Genomic DNA, 23958 nt, shown 5'->3' with positions numbered 1-23958 from the left:
TATGAAATTATCCTTCTTTTGGCGAATTGGTAAAATAATAAGTTACTCTTTTTTAATATGGTAAAAAAACTAATTTGAAGTCATTGCCGATCTACTACCGACATCTCGTTGCGTAGTTGTGGAGTGCGTTCTTCGTGTGACGCAAAATGATGGTCGATTAACTTTTTTTCTGCAATTTTCCGCGTAAATATGTTTTACTCACGGGGCCCCATCTCGCGACTTTCCCGTCGAGACAAATTTCAATGTCTGCAAGCTCGTGTCATTCATCGTGGGTCCGAGCAGTCGTTTTAAACTGCGGAACCGACAAAATACGCTCCCTACATCACTGCGGTGGGGAAACCTAGTCTCACGAGGCGTAATTTCACGCTAGGCGAGGGAGGGTTGAGAGCGCCGATACCGCCACGGCCCAACGCGTGTGGGTGGCTTTCACGGCTGCGGTCGCCTCACCGAGGAAACCAAGTGCACGGTGAACCGTAGGAGTGCGCTCCTACCTTCAGTCGAGACCGTCGTTCGGATGGTAAAGAATAGCACAGGTTTTTTTGGCTTTTCACGCACATCAAGTACCCGAATTAAGTTTCCGGAAAGAATTATTTGGTAGAAAGAACATTTTAGAGGGCCACTCGGCCGGTGTAAATCCGACCCTTGGGTCAAGGGTCAAATGAGTGACGTTAAGTTTTCGCCACCACGGCAAAATAGTTTCCCTTTCCGAAGTTATACGCACTATCCGTCGTCGTAGAAGCCTGTGCATGAGATACCCGTTCCGATTGGCCCCGCAGCCTGCGAGCCTTGTCGTCCGGGTCGGGTCGCATGCAGCCTGAAGGCGGGTTGTGGAGAAATCTGAACATACGCCATGGGTGGCTGCCCGACTTCGGTGGCTCGCCATGTTTTTCGTCGTTCCGTGAGCGTCTCCGGAAAAGATTATTCGACGAAGAACTCCGCATTTAGGAGTTGTCGAGGCCGTGTGCAAATTGCCCTGGTCGTCACATGTAACATTCATTGCCCCCTGCATCCGCCCAGGGAAGGTTGGTAACGCTGTCCCTCTTCCACCCCTCCCTCATTGACCGACCGACCCCCCGCTCCCACGAAGTCCCGCGCCGCCACATCCACCCCTAATCTCCATCGCACGTGTGGTAACTTTCATTGGATCACCCAATCTGCCGCCGTGGACCCTCACCGGGAGGGATGGAGGAGGGGGTACGAGGGGTGGCAAGCGAACCCCCGGCGCCCCCCGACCCCTGCGACCACACCACCCTCACCCTCGACCCCCCGGGCCTTCCTCGTGGGTGTCGTCCCCGGCGTAGAGTGCGTGTCGTGACCGCCTCGCTTGCGCAGCGCTCGCCCCCGTGATGTGTATGGGAGCGGGAGTCCTCTCTGGGGGGGGGGGTTGGGTCTTCCGACAGCCTTCCTTCTCCCCCTTCCAAACCCCCTCTCCCACGAGGAAATCTCTCCTCCACCCCCGGAATGAAATTTTCCTCGGCAAAATTCTCACCCGCAAAATAAAATACCCCCCACGTCCCGGGTGAGTCCCCCTCCCCTGGTGCGCCGTGAATAGTCCGCGGGGGATCGGCAGGGGTCCCCGGGGGGGTGTTGGCTTCCGGCGGCGGAGAGCCACCGTAAATGTGGTGGAATTGTTGTAGGTGTCCATGCCCCGAGGGGATTGATGTGGAGTTACACCCGTGTAGCGCGATGTTGGCACCGGTGTATGTACTCCGCTGACGAAAGCTGATTCGTAAGTGAGAGGGATTGCCTCTTTAGCCAACTTTAGATGACCGTGATGTCTAAAATCCGTTGGACGGAGGAGGGTGGGGTGGCCTTAAGATTTTTATCGTTTGAAGTCACGCCTCTTCCCAAAGAGAGGGAAGGTCGATGAGGGGCGCAATGCTCAACTTCCCTGAACGCCGAGAAAAACGAGTACGTTCCGGCAGTTGGATAACTCCGGTCTAACCTGCGGTGATGTCATTTAACTCTCGGCGAACTGATCACGTTGCAATTAAAAGACTGCTGACGCTGTTCTATTGGTCAGTAGGTGAACGTGGAGGTCATAGTGAGGTCGGAGCGTCAGGGATGAAAAATATCGTTCATCTGTGAGTTTCCCCTCCGTATTTGCTATAATTTCAGTTGCTGCCTTTCACCCATTCTAGTGCCCTGGTCTCGGTACGTATATATGTGATATGGATACTTCCAAATTTATTGAGTGCTCCTCTTCAATGAGGTTTTTGGCAAACTGGGAAATGAGATCCTTTTTTGGGAACAACTCTTAATGAAATAAATATAAATAATTCGGCAAGCATTCGACTACGGGTGATTCTTTTTGGCACGAGACCTTTGTGGATGGGTTGTATATGGCAAATGACACTGAAATAAACTTAGGGGGTGGGTGGACTTGGGTTTCTCTTGGCTTTGATGAAGAAAGTCATATGAATTCGTAACACTATATTTCGGCTCGATTATGCAATAATCACGAAACAACTATTTAAGTTTCTGGCTGGGAAATGCTTGGGGGCTCACGGATTGAAGGCCAGTGGTCCTGTTGTCGGTCATTGGTAAACCTTGTTTGTGGGTCATTGGTAAACCAAAGGACTTTGGTATCTCGGTATTCATTTGGGAAGGGCAGTGTTTCTCTCTTTGTTTAAAAATCGCCCCACTCGAAGCGACTGGCTCTTTACAAGTGCTGCCTTCCATTCGAAATACAAGTCGTGTGTATAAGAAAAGTTTCTTATTTCAACTACAGCATGAAAACATCCGACCGAGGGACGCCAGAGACCATTAAAATAAGATTCTTGCGTACTTAGCTGATATCTGGCACTAGTTTTGGGTGGTTAAATGACTTATAAATGTACTCGGTTACGGCCTCCAATCAGATTCAAGCGACCCTATTTTTAGCATCCAGAAATCCCCTTCATGCGATCATAACCGCGATTGAGAAAACATAGTTTGGCACAGTTTGTTTATTAAGCTGCGAATGTATTCCGCAATCACTTTTTAAATGCATTGCTTTGCATATACTTTTCGTGAATATAGTGGGTTGAAATCACTTCCGACTATCTCAAGTAAAGCTTGTAGCTATGCGTTGCCGTGACTATCATCTACACTCCAGAGACAGAAGCGAGTCTCTGTGATGAGAAAAATAGTATAAGCTTACATATTTTTGTGGAGCAAGCGGTCATTCTAGAGTGATTTTAAGTTTCCCAGTTTTATAATCGAAACCTTAGACTTGGATAATGGGTGGTAACTAGGTAAAAAAATGTGGGTTGATGGATCATGAGTCTTGCAGTTATCGTTCGGAGCAAAGAGAATGCGGAGCGAGGAGAGAATGGTGTGCGATGGAAAGGGAAGGAGTGCAATGGGAATATCTAACTTTCTTCCGTAGTGTTGGAGGGGGCGATCGTTGGAGGGGGCGATCGTTGGAGGGGGCGATCGTTGGAGGGGGCGAGCGTTGGAGGGGGCGAGCGTTGGAGGGGGCGAGCGTTGGAGGGGGCGAGCGTTGGATGGGGCGAGCGTTGGAGGGGGCGAGCGTTGGAGGGGGCGATCGTTGGAGGGGGCGAGCGTTGGAGGGGGCGAGCGTTGGAGGGGGCGAGCGTTGGAGGGGGCGAGCGTTGGAGGAGGCGAGCGTTGGATGGGGCGAGCGTTGGATGGGGCGAGCGTTGGAAGGGTTGAGTGTTGGAGGGAAGACGGAAGACTGACGTTTTCATGATTGATACCTCAATAGCTTAAATGGAACGATTTGGAGAAGGAGCTCGGGATCGTGCGGTGGGTTCTTCCCAACCTGAGGGCCCAGGTTCGAATCCCGCTGTTGGCTGGAATTTTCAGCGTTATTCTGATACCTACTTGGGGTTCAATGTGGGAAGTACTTTGAGTGTCTGTCGGATGGGACGTGAACTCGATGACCCTTTGGAGCCTTTCGTTAAGAGTAGGTTAATGCCGACGCCGGGCTTCTTTCCACCCATCCTCCATTCCCTGACTTTCCTGCCTCTACCGAATAGCCCACCGATCTATTTTGGCGCTAATGACCTTGGTTGTCGGTCACCCACCCTAACTAATACTGCGACTACCCTTTACTGGAGAAGAGAGAGCAATGTTCGGAGATTCAAAGTGAGTTTGAGAGGTGGTTGGATGATGGACGAAAGACGGCGCAGGGGTTTCGGTCATGACCAGAAAGTCTTCATAGTATGGACAAATAGTGGCGTTATAGCGAACTTGAACGCCATCGGGAACACGGCATGAGGATTGTTGAAATCAGTCGGGGAGTTCATATTCTTTTACGGAAAGGGCGGAGAAGAATGCGGCGCCCACACTGCTGGGGTCGCTCCGTTTGATGTCCTCTTTGGAGACCTCCACAATTCATGTACAAGTTTCTTCATATTTCTTAGGATAGCATATGTTTGGTTTCTTCCGAGTTCTTACGGAAACCTGATTGATATAACTTTTGTTGCCATTCCCAAGGTAATATTTCGTGAGTTTCTCTTCCTGTACGCCTTGTGTTCCTCAAGAAAATGTGCAAAATGTCGTGTTCAGGTCAAAAATACTGAGTCTATATGATGTGTAGAGTGTGCACGTTTCCCTGGTGCATGGATTTTGTGGGTAACTCGGTCTTATATTTCCAAGAGGAGTTTTCGATTTGTCGCACATTCTGAGTTCTCCTCGGCCCATGGCTTGGGTCCAATCTTGTACTGCCTCGGTAACACGACCGATTTATTGTTATCCGTCCTTTATTTGATATTTGGAGAAACGGGTGGCCCGTCGGCCGGTGACCTTTGGCCCTGGATTGCGGGGGATGTCAATATTTGCGGTGACTAGGGGCGTATTTCTGCAATCCAAATACCGTAGATTTCTGCCAGGGCCGTGGGCTCTACTATTTTTGTTGACCGGAACTTGATTTCCGCCTTCTTGCAATCTTTTTCGCGATGCGGTGTGGTTAGGTGTTATCAGGGTTGCTTGATTTTTAATAAGCTTGTCGCACTCGCCAAAATCTCCTTTGGTCCCCGCGTAGTTTCGCCGAATATCTGCGAAGCATGAGGCTTGGAGAGCAATTTATAAATGGAAGCGTGTTGAAATGGAATCGTATGTAATCAAATAAATCAAAATACTCTCTATGTTATTCACTTGAAACAATGAAATGAACCACAATCCAAATGAATTGCAATTGCAAAGTGCAGATGTGTGGATACTCTGCGTTGAAGTCAGCTTAAATTAAATATGGTAGAAGAGCGTTAGTAGCTGGAATGATGGATTAAGTCAAGGATGCTTAATCACCGCCCTTAAAGCAGGGAGCGAAGATAACTTCTTATTAATATGTATAGTGGATATTATGGAATATGTAAAATCAACTTGTAACGTGTTTACAATAAATGTAAAATACTCTAATATTTTTCAGCTGAAGCAAGGAAGAAAATGAATACATAAAATCAGGGATAGGCATGCTTAAATTTGCGGGAAATATTTTCTGTTTGGGATCACAAGCGATGGAAAACATAGAGCAGAATAGCAGAAGAGTGAATGTGAGGAAGGCTCTCTGACTGAAAGAATGGCCACCAGCGACGAATACTAGCAGTAAATGAAACAGGTCAATAACATGTGCACTAAATTCACTGTTTTCAGCTGCTATGAGACGTGCAAGATAGCATTACCAGAGGAAAGGACTAAAGAATGCTGTACAAAATTCGGAATAATGGTAATAAATGTGACACGCCGAGTAACTAATTAAGAAATTCTTCTAAGAGTAAAAGTTCTTATTTAGGTTCTTAAGAGTTCTTAAAAAAAACTCATTGGGGAGAACTTAGAAGGAGAAGGAAACAAATTGACTTCATCTTTTGGCTCTATAATTTTCGGAGGGCCGTAATGGAAGGGTATAAGGGGGGGAAGCACTACCAAAGACGGACAAGGATAAATACTAAAAGGAATAGGATTTTGCGAAGAGTTACCACAAACTTATACTTGAACAATCAGTGATTATGATAAATCCATTTTCATTCCCGTACGCGCTCAAAGAACAAGGCTCATAAAGTGAAACAGCAGTGGAAGAAACCCAAACTCGTCCAAATTTCTCGTGAAAGAACCTTTAAAAGGACTAGACCAAAAATAAGTAGAATAAATCTGAGGAACAATTTATTGCAGATCGAAGTACAAATAAGCTAAAATTCTTCCTGAGAGCACCCTTATATATCGACGCACCAATGCCAGTGCCTCAGCCAGTTGTGGTATGCTTCCTGTAAGGCATCAACAGGACCCTCGTTCAGGCACCTCGTCACGGCCTCTTTGACATAATCCAGTGGTCCAAAATGGTAGTCAAAGGGGTTATATTTGGGTCGTACTCAAAGGCCCATGTCTCATCACCAGCAACCACCTATTCCGAAAAATTCGGCTCACTTTCACCGTGGTTCAAGAGGTCCTGGGTAAGATTGTCACACAAGCATCCACTTCCGACGGCACCTTGGGACCATCTTGGCACACCCTTATCATGGCATAATCTTCTGTAAGAATGCAATGCATTGTGGTTTTCTGAATATTGCGCTCTTTTGATGACATCCTGACGCTTGGGGGTCCTTCAGAATTGAGCATGTGTCTCATTTTTGTACATACACTGTGTTGTTGATGGATCTGCCTGGCATTCCTTATCGTCAACCTCCTCGTTACCCTCCAAGAGCATGCCGTGGAAGCAGAAAACCATCACTTGGGACATTTCTCCATCTCCATAAGAATCATTAACCATTGGTCATGGCCTCCGAACCCAATTTTCCAAGCATAATGCTCAATTTTATCGCATGTCATTGCTCCATGGAAAGTAGCATCTTGTGAGTATCGAATTGGGGCCCAGTCTAGCAGCAATCCGCACACTGTGCAATGCCCAATGTTAACTGACGTGGGTCGCGTTGATTTCCAAAGATTTCCATCACCTTTCCCACCACAAGTCAACCCCACTTCAGCCATCTGCGTTGGTGGTAAAAAGTCAGTGTACTTATTTTTGGGACAGACCCTGTACATTTATCCCGAAATGTCTTAAAAAAGCAGTTTCCATTGCAACGAAATATCGCAATCAAGAAAAACACACTCGAGCACTAACCCAAGGTACAGTTTGCTTGTTTTGTTGAGTATGACATCCTGTAATATTTATCCCTCCATCCTCAAGGTATCAATTAGTTAAATTACGGTGTTTTATTTTCAAATTGAAAGTTTTAATTTAAAACCGGTCTTCGAATGAGGTATAGTCATAAAAAATGAGAGGAAAGACAAAGTCAAGTGGATGGTTATTTAAAAATTTTACTTCACATGTGAAAGCCAATAAAACAGCTGAAGTACTCGCTTGTAAAATAGCTTAGCATTTCAGAAACTACCTATGCGAAATAAATTTGATTTTTTTAATTGGAAATTGTTTCTACTTTCCCTTGCATTTGTCCCATTACCTTAACATAATTTAAATATCTAGGCAGAAACAAAATTCATTGATAGTCTACGTAAAAATGAGCAATTAATTGTCGTCAATGAGGTTGAGTAGAGCAAAAAGGTGATTTCGGAGTGAGGGGGGGGGGAGAGGAGCACTCCCTGGAAATCGTTGAAGCATCGGGGAGGTTTCCGTTGTGACTTTTTTTGTCGTCACGGCTCGGGCAAAACACGCGAAGGGGGTCGTGGCGCAGCAAAGGGATTTCGTTTCTCGCGAGGGATGGTGGGGGGCGCCGTTCAAAGCAGGGTGGCCGTCAAGTGCCTCCGACGTCCACGCTCGCTGACCGTGAAAGGAAGTGTTGATGCCGGAAGCGGGGATCGAATCCGCTATCTTCCGAGCGAGCCGGCCCCCGCTCCACGGTCCAGCCCTCTCCGCCGGGGGAAGAGACTTGGCATTCTCCGAGACGAGAAAATGAAACGTTCTCCTGTCTTTTACAGCTTTCGCCCGATCACATGTGCCCGGCCTCCGCCACCCAAGACGGGGAACTTCGGTCGATCTCAAGCCCATTCGAACGGTGAAATTTTGAGCCAAGTCTAAAAAAGACTCCTCCTCGCAAGAATCCCGAATGTCTTCAGCCTCGCTCGCGTGCGATAGTATGGAGGCGTCAAGTGACTCGGGCCTGCGTTTGACTAAGGACGATGACTGGTCCTGCCGAGGGGGTGTTAGTGACGAGGTAAAACCACGTATTAATGCTTGCTTAGGCGGAGTTAATCGGTGTTCCTCTGTGCAAAAATTGAATGGGAATGATCTGAAATCTGGGCGGAAGGAGTCGTAATCGAGAATATGCAAGGAATCTTTTTTCTTTTATGTTTTCAAGTTAACAGTGCACAAGAGTCTTCGTAATTGATATCGTCGCTTTCCTCGGCGAGTGATTTGGAGGCGTCCGGAATTATTTAGCGTATTTCGGAACGGCTGCAATTTTGTTTCCAGGGGCATGGATGCTCGGGCCATCCTCATGCTTTCTCCCCAAAATGCGTTTTAGTCCAAAATATGGCTCCGTGGTTGTACATTCCAAACTCATCGGCACAATGCCGTATTATTGGATCTCCGGAAGACTTGGGTGACCTCACGAGTTAAGTGGTGCGAGGAAGCATATCGAAGGCGGAAAACGTGCATTAACTCTCTGATAATCCGTGCAATAATTGACTCGCTAAATAATGAAAATGTCCATTTAGGGTATGTTTCGATGGGTTGATTTCAGTTGTAAGCACATGGAAGGAAAAACGCGAAAAATATTTAAAATTCGTTTTTAATGCATTTACTCGATGGTTTGTTTTGGTCGGGCCCTTTTGGAAGTTCACACTTAATCCCAGAATATTTCTGCGATTCATAAATGAGCTTATTTTTGCAGTGTTATTGATAAAAAAATGATTCAGTTTTTATTTAAATTTATGATTAAATCTGAAGTCGAATGTTTTAGTTAATTACATTGAGTTTGGTTTTCAAAGACCACGCTAATTTCCTCGGATTCTTTTGTGGCAAACTTATAGTAATTGCTGTGTAAATAACGCTTTGTTTTCCTTCGCTAACAGCAGGAAATGCGAAAGTGACGTTTCATTGGCGAGTAATTAAATTTTTCAATAATATATTAACAATATTACAGCATTAGTAGAAGAGATATGATTGATTGCAATTATTAGTCACGCGTTTACGAATTCATGTGAAGTGCAATATAGAAGCTAAAGCCTGCTGGCGGTGCCAGAACGTTTCCACTGCTTCTGATTGCGAAAAGCGGCAAAATATCTAGGGAATATTTGTAGTAGTAGTTTTGAGGGGAGGCGACCGACTGCTGAGGTCATTTGCGCCATAGGGGATGGACGGGAAAGGATGAAGGGTGGAGAGAAACCCAGCGTCGGCATTAGCCTACTCTTTACGAAAGGCGCCAAGGGGTCCACAGTTTAACGTCCCATCCGACGGACGGCGTACTCACTCAAAGTGCCCTTCACAAAGCACCTCAAGTAGGGATCGAGATACCTCTGGAAAATATTCAACACCGCCGGGATTTGAACCCGGGGCCTCGGGGTGGGAAGCCAGTACGTTAGCCCCCGCACCATCTCGATCCCCGGGAATTTTTGTCGCGCGTATCGAGTGACTACGTGACAAGATTATGCAAATACTCTTATGATAGTTTCTAATCTCCTATTTTTGCGTTAGGTCCTGAAGCATGCAAATGAAATCGGCGGTGGTCATTGATCTACTAAAAAAGTACCTCTTGTCATGTCCTTTCGTTCCTTGCAAGGGTATTTGTGGTGCCATTGAAATTCGACGCCCCCTTCGGCGAACATTTATTGACTGTTTGAATCCGAAATGGTATAATAGGACTGAGTCGCACTCCCTTCCACGTTTCCCGAATCTACGCCACGGTGCCATTTGGCTGTTCATAGCTCACCGCTGTTAAACAGTGAAAAAAAGTGCCCGGTTATATATATCAGCAAAACGTATTTCACAGCGTAACCAGGAAAAGTCGTCGTGGACAGTTTCTTTGCGGACAAAGCGTGCAAAATCCCACCCAGAAATGGCAGAAATCGTTAAAATTTTCATTCAATGTACCACTCTTCCATGCCAACCTACTTCATTAGAAGTTAAACCTTATACGATAAACCTCGTATATTCCGACAGGGTCCTAACTTTGTTATCGGATAAGGATTCTCTTCTTATTTTTACCCTTCATTAATATTTAATGAGGGTTTTGCCTCGTGTTTTCAATCCTGCGAGGCATTCTCCTCTCACGGAATCACGTTATTCGTATGCAAAGCTCGGAGTGGATATCCTCGCGTGGAACTCTTTGTCTTACCCCTCATTCTTTTTTCATTTGCCTCCCTCCTCATGAGTTTCTGTGTGGGAGGGGGGTCTTCGTGGCGCATTGCGAGTGCGGAGAGCATGGCAGTAGAGCTAAAGGCCTCCTCCAAGTTTCACGAGGGGAGCGAGATGAGGATGACGGCGCTCTAGAGCACAAAAGACGGGGGGAGGCTGGATATTGGCTTTGGGGGGTTTGAATGGGAGCGCTTTGGGAGCAGCTAATGAGCCGCGCTTTGCAGACGCGGGCTACTGCCGGCCGGCTTGTTGATGCTGACGTCACCGCTCTTCCTAAGAGTACTCGAATCAATAAGTGTAAACGAAGGGAAGATTTTGCCGATGGCACGGGGGTCCATTGGAATGAGCGGTAATGGGGTGAGGTGTGGTATGAGGGGAAGGTCGAGAGGGGGGGGGACAAAGAGCGGGACTCATCGGCTCGTCAAAGTACAATTACGCAGACAGAGTTGGTAGAAAAATCGACGGGAGGGATTTCGGAACTGCACTGGATGTTTAAACATTGTCGTACTGCTACTATTCGGGACCCAGAACGAATAACAATGTCGTTCGACTCAGGAGTTTTCCTTCGGTGTGGGAGTCGTCAAAGCGGTATGAGAGCAGTTGCGAAAAAATGCCTGCGATCAGAAGTTGGTGAGCGCATTTTTTAGAAGTTGCGGAGTCCCTCTTTTCTATGTAATCCGCTGTCGTTCAGGTGTGAAGTTTCACAGTGTTCTCTCTCGATGAGTCGTTAGTGTTGGGAATTTTTGCTTAGTGTTTTGCTTTTAAACCTTTGGTGCCCGTATTTCGGACGAATCGTTAACTAATTATGTTTATATTGTTTTAGGGGGACGACGTAAGGCCAACACGCCCTCGCCTTTGTTCTTTTAGCTGCCACTTTCGGCCCAACTCTCGTGTCTGTGCCTCGGGGCACCCTTTGCTCGGGGATCCCACCATTGGTGGAACATTTTTTCGCATGCGGAACGTTTTTTCTGTAAGTATATAATGAGCAGACGCGTTGAGTTAAGAAAGAACGTTAAGAAAACTGGTCATATAATTCAACTCATTGTATTATGCCTTTAGGCTTGGCAAGTGCTTTGAATTTGTCAGAATTTGACGGGACAGCCCGGAAGGGTTCTTATTGTTGTGGTGGCTATGGTGAATCTACATCAAAATCTTCAAACCGCCGTAATGGCGTGTATTGTCGGGGGCGTTCGGTGACCGACCATTGGGGTGACTCGTGATTATCAGGCGTTGGGTATAATTTTACTGTCCTAAGGTGTCGGAAGCGATATTCTCTGCTGTTGTGTTACAAATTTTGCGAGGGTAAAGGGATTCCTCCTATTGGTCTCTTCGGCTGTCAATTTTCTTAAGAACTGATTTTAATCAGTTTTCCCTCACAACTGAATCTAACCCTGTATTGCCTCTGTTGTATTCTCCCCTACCTTTGTTATGCTAAAAAAACTGGATTTATTTGTATTCATGCAAATTCAAGTCGCACAATCTTCGTTCTTTGTGCATATAATGGCCGTGCTCTTGCAGGCGGAAGGACCGGTTTCTGTTCTAGGGTAGGCAAGATGAAGCGTTTCCCCCTACCAACGTACGGCATGTGAGTATGGCATTTTGTGCGAAGGGCACTAAAAATCGATGTTACATCGACAGACGGGTGAGAATGTGAATTTTTTGGTTCACCATTAATTGGCCTTTCGTCGGAATTTGGAGGATGTCCCCAAGTGCTAGCCACCTAACTCCAGTCGTTTGATTTACGTAAACGGTGAAAAGGGCGCCAGAAATAGAGTATCTCCAACAAATTAGTACTGCTCATCTACATCTACATGGTACTCCGCAAGCCACCGATAGGGTGTGAGTGAAACCCAGGCATATAAAATAAAAAATTAAGTATTTCTGCCAAGAAACTGCGGGAGATGCCGCAGCAGTAATTTTGACGGGGTCAAAGGCGAATGATTTTTACACTCTGAAATTGTTGCAATGAAATAAGTATTTTTTAATTACAATAAATGTGTAATGTAATGCAGTTAGGTATTTAAGTGTGAAATACTTCTCTGTTTGCCTAACAACGGGGCTATAGACTTAAAATGCGTGTTACAGAGTTCATATCTGAATTTAAAAAAAAGATGGTAAGCACGTAAATGCTGAGGATAAGTGAAATCGTGTTCCTTGACATCATGCGCTCAGCAATCAACAAGTTACATTCCCAGTCGACGTATAAGAAATAACCCGGAACTTAGTGCACAACGCGTAAGTTGGAAAAGCGTTAATCCGTCAAAGGCCTTGTGACGCTAAGTTGATGGAAAATATGATAAATACTCGCATAGAGAATGATATCACGAGTGAAGAATGGAGTGAGATTATTCACGATTATAAGGGAGGTCTGAGAGGCGACGGCCTAGAAAGAATTTCGGGAAGCGTTGAGCGAATTAAAAAGGAAAAAATAGCTTAAAATGTAAACGAGAATCCGAAGGCAGTTGGGTCATATATCAGGGAGCTTCCAAGAGTTACTAACAGTATAATACTAGTAATGTGTGCCGCGGATGTTGCATGGATGGTTCCCGAAACTGTGTAAATTTGAGATTTCACAACACAGAATGCAGTTAAAGGCAAAAGAGGAAAAACAACAAAGCGCCGCAAAGAGGTAGTTGTTGGGCTATTTATTTTTATTTTAGCTCCATGCATAATCATGTGGAAATGTTCCACGAAGTAATTTACTTGACCTGCATTCAATTCCGGATCTTCCAAGTGCCGAATCAGTGCTCTGGTCAATCACACCGACTTCTGTAAATTGTATGGATTCGTTCGGTGGATCGCGGGGGGTCGTGTGTTTTTGGAAGTGGTAAAGTAGAATTAGAATGGCTGGCGTCCCGACACCCCATGCCATACACGTCCATGCAACGGCTTTATTGGTTGTGTTTAGATGTAGATGGGCTAAGAACGAAGCAACGAGAAGCACACTAAATGCCTTGGAGTCACACCTGCCAGTAGGACGGCCTGCTCGAGGAAGACCCAGGCCAGGATAGGGTGACCGTCCACCGCGAAGCAACTCGGCTTCATGAGACATTTAAGAGTGTTTACTTCGCATTAGGTCACGGGATATGCGGTCGCATGACTGCGTAAATAGGGAGTAAGCTTTAATTTAGGACTTAGATGCAGTTCAAAGCAAGTTCTTTTTAACGAGGATAAATTGTATGAGACGGTTTTATCGAAAAGTCTCTTACGGAAGCTCCGCCAAACAAAAGAAAGCAAGACAGATAATTCAGTGTCTAGAAAGTGCGGGGCACTCAAGTTTAACGCTGTCGCCAATGGAATTGTAAGGGCTCAGCATTATCGGCGGATACTGCGACCGCAATAAAAATAGGAGGAATAGATTTCGGCGTCGACAGATATAAAAAATACTTGTTCTAACTCACGATACGAAACATCATGTGCATAAGTGATTCGGAGGAAAAAAACAATATTGGTGGGAAGACGCTGCATTATCGGAGGCGTCACGATTGCTCCCGATTGACGGCTGGCGCCCCGTCCTTCGGCTCCCCGTCCGGCCTCGCCCACTCATGTCGGCTCCCCCGCGTGCGACGCGTCCGCGGATACCCGCGCCGCGGGGCGGTGACCATTGATCCCCCAGGGCGGAGGGGGAAGAGAGGGGCCGACGGGCCGGCTGCACTGCCTCGTAAATAAACTTGGCTAATCTTAAGAGCTGGGGCGTTTTTCATTTCGACGCCCACGGCAGGTTGTCGGGGGGGGTGGTGGGGCGCAGCATAATTTTCTGTGTCGCATGCAGAGTGGTCCCCGGAATCCGCATCCCATCCCCTCCCCCCAGCCTGCCTCTTTTTTTCGCTGTCCAGTCTTCGCTTCGTACTTGTGCCTCATGTCAGAGCAGTTATTATTCTTAATCAACCGCCTCTGTCGTAAATTTCACTCTCGCGGCGCGATCACCCAATGGGAATTTGCATACGAGTTAATATCCGCCGCGTATTTCAGCGGTGGGAAAAGTTGCAACTTAGAGTCAATTTGGACGTCCACAGAGAAGGAATCGCGGAGAGATCCTGGGCGGGGGGTTTGCAATGGAAGAGCGTCGTCCTAAGGGCGCCTCCAAGCCGTTCGAAGTGAATGGCGGTTTCGTCGAAGACATTTTTTTTGGTTCGCAGAGGCTAAATGATTGCTAAAGATCTGTGCTTTCTGGGGGTGATGAGGTGCATTTTAAATATCTGTCGCGAAATCGAAACATGCAGAAACTCGGATGCACTCGATTTCGACTCGGGAAAAGCGGTTGATTTGTGAGATGTGCGTGATTGAAGTTGTATACTTGCCGTGTTAAAATTACCAAAGAAATGACACCCTGTCTCTCTCTCTGTACAATTTCCTCTGTTAATTCTGGAAAAATCTCATTTTTTATTGCGTCGAACATTTTCGCTTCCCATGATGATTAATCAGCATACTCTTATGATATCTTAATGACTGCTGCTTTTCCTCTTTGCCATCCCCGAGCTAACTTTCTGTCCGGTTGCGCGGCTAAGCGTTCCCCAACTAGGCGACTCTTTGTTGTCGTCCCTTTATATGAACCCAAATCGTCGATTCGGAACCTTTGTTTTTCATATTTTCGTTCGGAGACGACTGCTTACGTCGCATTATCTCGGAAACCCTCAATTTGCTTGGCGCGCTCTGATATTTCTATTCATTTGTATTCCTTTGTTCTCTTATTTGAGTTTCTAATTGGGGCCACCATCAAAATCCTGTGTATCATTGTTTTTGACAGAATCCCCCCCTCGCCCTCAGCAGCCGTCTCACCCCCACCGACATTCCCGTCTCGTTTCCGCTCCGAGGAGATCCCCCTCTCCTTCCCACACCTCCCCTCCCCTCTATTCCCCCGAGGCCAGCGTCCGTCGCCTCCACGGCCCACAAATGCCCGCTCCCTCTCGAGCGAGAGTGCTTTTCCCACGGATACCTTATCGACGCTCTTAAACCCCATTCTCTTCGTCCTGCAGGTGCTGCTAACGAACGCTACGCAGGCCTCGGAGTACGAGGAGATAGCGGTCGACAGCGGCAGGGCCCTGCTGCCAGACACGGCCCTCGAGCCAGCCATTTCCGACGGCCATCCGGAGTTCATCTATGTGCTGTCCACGGGCAAGGTGAGTCGAGTTACGGACGTCCCGCTCCCACCCACCGAGTGGCCCGGGACGCACGAGAGCGGCCGGGGTCGCGGCACTTGACAAGCCCGCCAACCCTCCCCCCTCGCACTCCTCGATACTTCCCAGACATGTTTTCTTTTTCGGTTGTCTGTTGCGGTTCGGCTGGTGTTTTCAAGTTGCCGGCAGGGCTCTGGTTCTAGCCGATCCCCCCCCTACCAATAAATAGCGTCAGCAGAAGGGGGCTGGGAAAAGATTGGGGGGGGGGGTAAATATGCCGCCCGTCTTCCAACCTTCCAACCAAAATAATCCTGGCTGTAATGCGAATTGCATTTAAGCCCTAGCCAAATCTTGGAGTCGTGAAAAGTTTGGTGCGTGACTACATTAAATAGTCAACTGGTTGAGTTAACAGTGTCAGGATTAACTTTGTGAAATTCCTTCACGATGAGGGTAAAACATATGAGAAACTTTACACTTCCACGCACTTAAGGTTTATTGGAGAAAGTATTGGGCTAGGTTTCTCCCGTTCATTTGCACCAGCGTTGAGAGCCAAAAAACTCGCGTCACGTAAAATGGCCTCGAAAGAATATTGTCACCAAAGTAGCGAGGCGTTCACATTTTAATAGGAAACAATAGATGTAAACGTATGAGAAGAATTATGCCGTGGAAATGAATTCCCCTTATTACCGAAATGTTCATGTTGGCGGCACGAATCAAATGTTTTCGGGTAATGTTTGTTTCGCTGCTGATCGAAGAAAACGGCCAAAACAGTTCATCGCCGCTCCCGATGTACCCAAACACATTTTATATAGTTACTCTATCCGTGATTGAAATCCAAACATACGCTCGTCTCGTAAAAGAAATGTATTGCTCGGCATGTGCATGTTCTACTGTGGCAATGTTTGCCGACGTGCATCTGCGGAGGGCGGAGGCAAATCAGATAGCAGGGGGAATAATATAATCGGCCGTGAAGGGAGTGCTGCATCCAACTGCTGGCGGTAGGATGTCCAGGTGAGGCCTCGCAAGTTATGCCATTTCCCGAGTGCTTGGCATTTTTGGGAAATGGGATTAGGTGCCATTCCCAGATTGTGCGACTTTCACAGACAATAGAATTTAGCAAATGGTGAGTGTCCCCTCTTCGACGATCCATGGATTGAATATTTTGATGTGAGTTGTATATTAATATATAATATACATCTACATTCAGATTGACGAGTGTGATTGTTCCTATGCAATATTTGCGCACGCATTATTCTCCCCTTCTCCTGTCGCTAATTGGTAATAATACCCCAAAAGTTCGCTTAATTGGAGTTGTCTATTTTCTCCGTTCTATCCCACTCTTCTCCTTAGCCTTACTCCTTTGCGTGGTTTAAGGCAGAAATATTTCCTGATGACTTCATCACTCCTCGCTGTTCTCCGGGTGAATAAATGCATAGTCAAGTTGTTGTTAGGTTATTTTAGGAACTTTTGCACCAGTGGTGAGCGAGTGAGCCTGTCGCTTTCGTCTTGGATAACAAGAAACACATCGTGAAACTTTCTACCACTTCATTATCGAAGTAAGCCTTTTTTATTTGTGCATACAAACCAGATGCTGGCTGCTGTTGGCAGTGGACCATCTTTAGAATTGTATTTTGTTATGGTTTAAACTCATGATGGATTATTTTTTAAGATGTGTTTCCATTGAGTGGGCGTTTAGATGGTTTTGGCGTCATGTGTCCATTCTAAACGTGTCATAAATATTCTCCTTTCTTTGAAGGAGCGTCGTTATTTTTTCTGAATTGAGCCAGTATTTTTAAAGCTTTGTGATAATATTTGCTTGCAATTTCAATTGTGTATATTATATGCACTTGCAGTTCTTGCAGTTCTTGCGTTCCACGGCATTCAATAGGATTCGGGTAAATTAACTAAAACTCGTCGATGCCCCTCATGGTGTACCCTTGCCCAAGTGCCATGCGAGGTGTTAATGTCGCGTGCGAGTGCATGGGGCAGGAGTTGAAATGCCGAGTCCTGAAAAAGGTACCTTCCCATCGATGTCCGTTTGCTCAGTGGAGCGGCAGGTTATTTGCATCCCTCGAGTCAGGGAGAGAAGGGCTTCTGGTGGAGCGAAAGTTGTCAAAGCAGTTGCATCCAGCGGGGACCGTTTCATGATTGGCCCTTGGTCAAAGTGTCAGCGTGACTGGGGATCATCCATGATTCAAGGGACGCTCATTGTCACGCGGGACACCATCCACCTTACCTCATTTGCCTCCAATTCCCTTCTACTTAATAGTTTCAGGCGTAACTTAGTGGCGTTGCTCCATGATGAAAAATAATGAAGTAAAAACTTCAATGTGCACTTCCACATTCAAAATTAATTAATTGCGATCTAGGTTTTTCACTGACGTGCAGCATCAATGTGCCTGAAGATGCTGCACAGCAGTAAAACCCTAGATCGCAATCAGTTTATTTTGACTGCGGAAGTACTAAGTTTTTCTTGAAATTATTCGTCCATTTCTCTTGGGATGCTGTGTTGTTTTTACTTCTTTTAAACTAAGCTTGAAGAACGAAGTATACAAGATTTTACTGATGAGTGAATCTACTTGGAAAAAGCATCGCTAAATCTGCGCCCTGCTCCAAGGGAAATAAATTACAACATTGGTTGTACTTATTTCCTAATGTTTCATGCTCAAATTACCTGCATTATTTGGGATATTTTAATATAATTATTAACTTTTCACGTCATTTCGTCCGTTCTCCTAGTAAATTGATATACCTGTAGTACTGATAAAAAAGCGCATACGTGTGTGTGTATACATATCCCTCCCCTGGACTACAATCTTGACGTGGTGGAAGGGCTTGCGCGTTCCGATGACCCCTAGAGTTATCCTGGTAGGATTAATAATAATTGCTCCTAGTAGGGTCACACATGCCAGATAGGTCGAAGGTTAGGAGCAAGACGTAAGGTAGTCCACGCAGCGTCTGCTCCTCGGTGAGGCGGCTGCAATGGCATCTGACCCCAGTGGGGCGGCCAGTAAGTGATGGTGTCACGTTAAACGCACTATTGAGGAAGGCAACGGGAAACCACCTCAATTATCATTCCCAAGCTAAATATAATGGACAATAAAGAGATTTGGAGTCCTGGCAACTACGGGGCTCGGCCCAATTGGGTGTATGTCGTGCCCGGCAGCGAGGGGGGCAAGGCTTCCGCGGTCGTCATCCCACGAAACCCTTGGAAGGGAAAACCAGCAGCAGCAGGACAGAAGAGGAAGGAGAAGGAGGCCACAGTAGTGAGAATAGGAACGTGGAATGTTAGGGCAATGGTGAGGACAGGGAAATTGGAGAATGTTAAGCGAGAGATGGAAAGGGGAAATATGGATATTTTAGATCTATGCGAGGAGAGATGGAAGGATAGCGGGGATTACTGGACTGATAATTATAGAATAATATACAGCGGCGGGGACGAGAGCCAACAGGGGGTTGCCATTGTATTAAATAAAGAGGTAGGAAGAAGCTTAGTCAATATAAAACAGGTAACGTATAGAACATCACTAGTAGAGATAAAGGCAGAACCGACGAACTTGGTTATTATTCAGGTATACATGCCACCGAGCGACCATAAGAAGGAAGAAGTCGATAGGATGTACGATCATTTAGAGGACATAATAGAGTGTGTTGCTACAGGATAATATTTGTCAGTGATGGGGGATTGGAATGCAACGGTAGGCGGAGGAAGAGATGGTAACGAGGTGGGGGACTACGTTTTAGGCACGAGGAATGACCGCGGGGAGAAAGCAGTTGAGTTCTGCAGGAGACAGGGGTTAGTTTTCGCCAACACTTGGTTTACACACCACAAAAGACGCAGATATACATGGAAAATGCCAGGTGACTCAGAAAGGTATCAGCTAAATTATATCCTGGTTAGACACATGTTTGGGAACAGTGTGATAAATTCGCACAGCTTCCCGGGAGCGGATGCGGACTCTGACCACAATTTAGTTTTCATGAAATGTAGCGTCCCGTTTCAAAAAGATAAGGCAGGGGCGGCGGGTTAGAAAATGGAATGTAGAAGCATTAAATGGTTTGAAAAGGAAGGAATACAAACAGGCGGTAGAGGAAATCATGGAGGATGGTAAAGAGCTAAGTACTATCGAAGAAAAATGGGAAAGTTTCAAGAAAGGGTTGTCTAAAGCCGCAAAAGATACTATTGGAACCGTTAACGCTAAAAGGACTAGGAAACCATGGATCACGGATGAGATGATTACAAAGATGGATGAGCGGCGAAAATGGAAGAATGTAAATACAAAATCAGGCAAAATGAAGTACAAAGATTTTAACAATAAATTGAGGCGGGCAACAAATAGGGCAAGGGAAGCATGGTGGAAGACGCAGTGTGAGGATATGGAAAGTCTGCAGAGGAAGGGTGAAATTGGTGCGCTGTACAGCAAAGTTAAATCTTTATCGGGAAGTAAGTAAGGAAGATTTATGCTAACAGTTAGAGATACGGGGGGTAAGAAAATAGCTGACACAGGAAAGGTCCAAGAGAGATGGAAGGAATACATAGAAGAACTGTATAGTAAGGTACTTAGACCAACAAAGTTAGACATAGAAAAGGAACATGACGTAGAGAAAGATAGCTTAGGTCCAGGCATACTAGACGATTAGATAGAAAGGGCATTAAGGAAGATGAAGCTAACTAAGGCCGTGGGGGTGGATAGCATTCCTGCGGAACTACTGAAATGTTTAGGAAAATGTGGGAGGAAGAGGCTATATGGGCTGATTCTTAGTATATATGAGGAAGGAGTCTGGCTGGAAGGCTTTGTGAGATCAGTTTTAGTTCCTACTCCGAAAAAGGTAAAGGCTGCATCATGTGAGGACTACTGGAATAAGTTTGATATCCCACGCAGCTAAAGTTTTTCTCAGGATCATAAACAAAAGGATAGAGAGTAGGGCAAATGATTACTTAGGGGATGATCAGTTTGGCTTAAGGAAGAGAAGAGGTACGCGTGATGCCATTGCAGTAATGAGATTATTAATCGAGAGGAATATAGAACACAACCAGGAGCCTCTTTCGTTGATTTCGGAAATGCGTTTGATGGAGTGAATTGGGGAAAACTAATGAGTATATTGCAGAAAATAGGAATAGATTGGAGGGATAGGAGGCTAATCCGCAACCTGTACATGTCTCCGACTGCTCAGGTCCGAGTGGGGAACGGGGAGTCCGGATGGGAAGTGTTAGGAAGAGGTGTAAGGCAGGGTTGCCCATTATCACCGTTGCTGTTGGACCTGTATGTAGAGGAAATGATTAAAGAGGCATGGGAAGAACTGGAGGTAGGAATGAAAGTGGGCGGGGAATTCGTAAAATCAGTTAGGTTCGCTGATGACCAAGCCTTAGTTTGTCAGTCAGCCAAGAGGTTGAAAGCATTGCTGAGTTAGTTGGGAATTCAGTGCGACAGGTAGGGTGGTCAATTGATCCGGGCCCTGGATGGGAGAGGGCTCTGTGGGCCACCCCGTGACCTTAGCGACGAGTTGCGAGCGAGTGCGCTAAAAAATTAAGCACTGACCGCTGGCCCTGGGAGTGCCTCTTGTTTTGCCGATCCGAGAGCTTGGATTTTTAATATCCGTAATCATGTCATGGTTAATTAGCAATGAAATCTTCCACGGGATAAATCAGGAATTAAACGGCCAGTTCATCGCCGGACGTCTTCCTTTATCTTCAGGTGTACTCCACATTTCCTCGTTGTTCACTGCGTTTCAGCTTCTATTTATCTTTGTTGAGTTAATTGGCAATTCCGTGCATGCATCATCCGCGAAGTTCATTATCCTCGTTGCAAAATGTTCCTGCCACTTCGAATAATCGAGCGGGGGATGGTCGAAAATGATTTTCACGCCTTCCTTCTCGTCACTTCACCATTATGAATTTCTGAGAGTGGCCGTTTGTTTCCTGTCTCTGCTCCCTAATATCGGAATGAATGTTCGTCGGTATGTTTGTAAAGCGTTAAGAGGATTGCACGGTTTTGGTTCATTCCCAGAAACAAAGTTGAACTGATAAATTGATTTGGTAATTCCCTAATCATATTACACTTGAATGTAGCCGTGCGCGGGCGAAGACCAAAGAGGTAATGCTTTCTTATCAGTCCGATGCATTTCGGGGGTTTTCTTTCATGTTGGATAAGCGCTCTAATCGAATTACACTACCTTTGTGTATGGGAGGAAATCAGCTTAAAAATACCGTTTACTCATCTCTGGGATACAAAGGAAACTCTTCTTTAGCTACGCTCGGCGTGGTGGGCATAGACAATCGTTGTGGAAAGAGTGCCGAGGCAGATGGCAGTCGGCCCCGCGTGTGTGACCCGTTCGAATTGAATGGAGAACTGGGGGGGGGGGTTTGTGGTGCCAGGGAATCACAAAGAAGCCATTTCTATCGCCACATTTCTTTCTTTTTATTCCTCTTTTTGAGCACGTGACGGCTTAGTGTTCATTTCCAACTGTGCTCTACGCTCGAGTGAGTATAATCGTTTAGCCCCCCACCCGAAAAAAAGTAAATTCCCAACGCGCAATGTTTACCAACGTCTCAGCGAAGTGTGTTGTTCCGATGAATATAAAATGGGAGGACATTAGGGGAATATTACGAGGGACACCCCACTCTATGATTTGCATCAAACAGTTCTTTTGGTGACAGGGCCCCACCCTTTTCTGATTATATGGTAGTTTTACGTTCCTCCTTTTCCAGGGCGGGCATGTGACTGTTGGGAGTTCGGAAAGGAAGTTGCCCCTGCAATGTCCGTGCAGCCGTATTTTAAGGCGTGTGTATCGTGAGGAGGGGAGGGAATTTCCAGGCCGAATATTTTGACTAACCCGTCTAAATCAATTCCTTGATTTATGGTTTACCTTAAAGACCAATTTGCCGACCCCGGTGGCGGCGGGGTAACGTCGTCGTCTGCCATTCCAAGGGTCGCGGGTTCGATTCCCGCCTGGGTGAGTTTTCCTCCACCTAGGGCTTGGGTGTTATGGATAAATGTGACCATTGTTATCGTTGTTAATAGTATGATGTAAAGGCCAAAATGTGCTGTTTTCGGACTAATACTGAATAAATGAATAAATGAAAATGAATTTGACAAAACCTTGAGTCTGAAAATGGGTCAACTCTGGCACCTGCCATATTCCTGTTTCACTGAAAGAGAAACCTAATTTTAATGGTGAATTACCCGCTAGAATATGTCATTGATTAGATATTTTCGATTTTTTTTATTCTCGATGGTGTCCTAAAGATATGGTTTCAAACATTCTTCATGCGATTGGTAATTGTGCGTTGATTCGTTTTCTTTTATCTTCGAAAAGCGAGGCCAATATTCTTCTCTCTTTTTTCTTGAAACTAATTCCGGGTAATATGTTGCACATGTTTAAGTTGAAGATTCATGACAAGGACACTGAAAATCAGTTTTATATGTAGCTCAATTTCGCCCCATTCGGCTTCTTTTATTTTGTTTACCAAACGTATTTATTTAGAAATGTATTTCCACGAATGAGGAATCGTATGCGGACGCTTGTTTGTTACCTCAGAGTAATTGCACTCGGTGAATGTTTTTATTCACGTTTGCTTCAAGTGGAAAGTATCGTTATTTGAAAACGTCTTCGTGATATTTTGATTCTGAGCTTGTGGATTCATTAATGAAGAAATCATTATTAATAGTTTTGGGCAAATCTTTGGGTGCTCAACCAATTGAAAAAAATACTTTAGCCCAGTAAATCAGAATTACCGTAATGAACACACTATATGTCTACTTTTGTGAAAAGGAAATTATAGATTGAAAGCATTTAACATATAAATAATTAACATATTCGCTGAAATCCCTGGAACTACCTCCAATAATTCTGTACTTCCGAATTTTGCATTTCTTCTATATGAATAACAAAGTTCCCGTTTAATGTGTGGTGGTAGAAGTGGTGATTGTAGTTTTCCCGGGAGCATCCAACTTTGTGGAGGTCGTCTCAACCTCGGATCTGAAATGGCAGGTGAAGAGTTACGTGTCGTCCTAAATAATTGCGTTCTTATGCGATTCTCCGTTCTTAGTTGCTCGGGCACGTTGCGTAAGGGGATCGTGTTCATGTATGATTCCGACTAGGACCTTCACTGGCATATCAGTCCCCCTGACGTAACACAGAAGCAATGAACAAACGAATCAGGAATGATTCCCGGTGGAAGCTTTCAGACAACGGTAGGATTCCTCCGCTAGGAGAACACAGTGGAAACACCCTCGAGTGCTTTATCTCTGCGAGCAATCCGAAGCATTTCCTTTGAATTGTTTTTGCTCAACCAATCACGATGCACGATTGCTTTCTATTATTCGACGAGTATTTATTTCCCTACGGCCATCAGTAACAGGAGTACCAGAGGCAGGACTTCACGATATGAAGTTATATCGGCACCATGGCGATGCATATGTGTCATTATGATCGGCATTGAAGACTTACGGAAGACATCGGTTGAGGGCCGAGAAATTGGGAGGGAACAATAGTTGAGAGGTGGCTGGCTCCATTATCCAGCGTATAATGAGTCCTTAACGATATAACGTCCCGTTGAATCGTGGTCCTCGTGGTGCATACCAGGGT

General features: G+C 45.8%; 1 protein-coding gene across 3 annotated transcripts in view; it reads left to right on the top strand.

The window, feature by feature from the left end:
- Positions 1-23958, top strand: part of PlexB (plexin B) — a 555538-nt gene that overhangs the window by 214437 nt on the left and 317143 nt on the right. For all 3 annotated transcript variants that reach the window (XM_071586490.1, XM_071586489.1, XM_071586491.1), the window contains exon 3: positions 15229-15372. In XM_071586490.1, coding sequence (XP_071442591.1) covers positions 15229-15372 — 144 coding nt within the window. The remainder of the gene's footprint in view (positions 1-15228; positions 15373-23958) is intronic.

Source organism: Hetaerina americana, unplaced genomic scaffold (assembly GCF_022747635.1).
Source record: "Hetaerina americana unplaced genomic scaffold, ioHetAmer1.1.p SCAF_23, whole genome shotgun sequence".
Lineage (NCBI taxonomy): Eukaryota > Metazoa > Arthropoda > Insecta > Odonata > Calopterygidae > Hetaerina > Hetaerina americana.
This window is presented reverse-complemented; position numbering and strand designations above follow the sequence as displayed.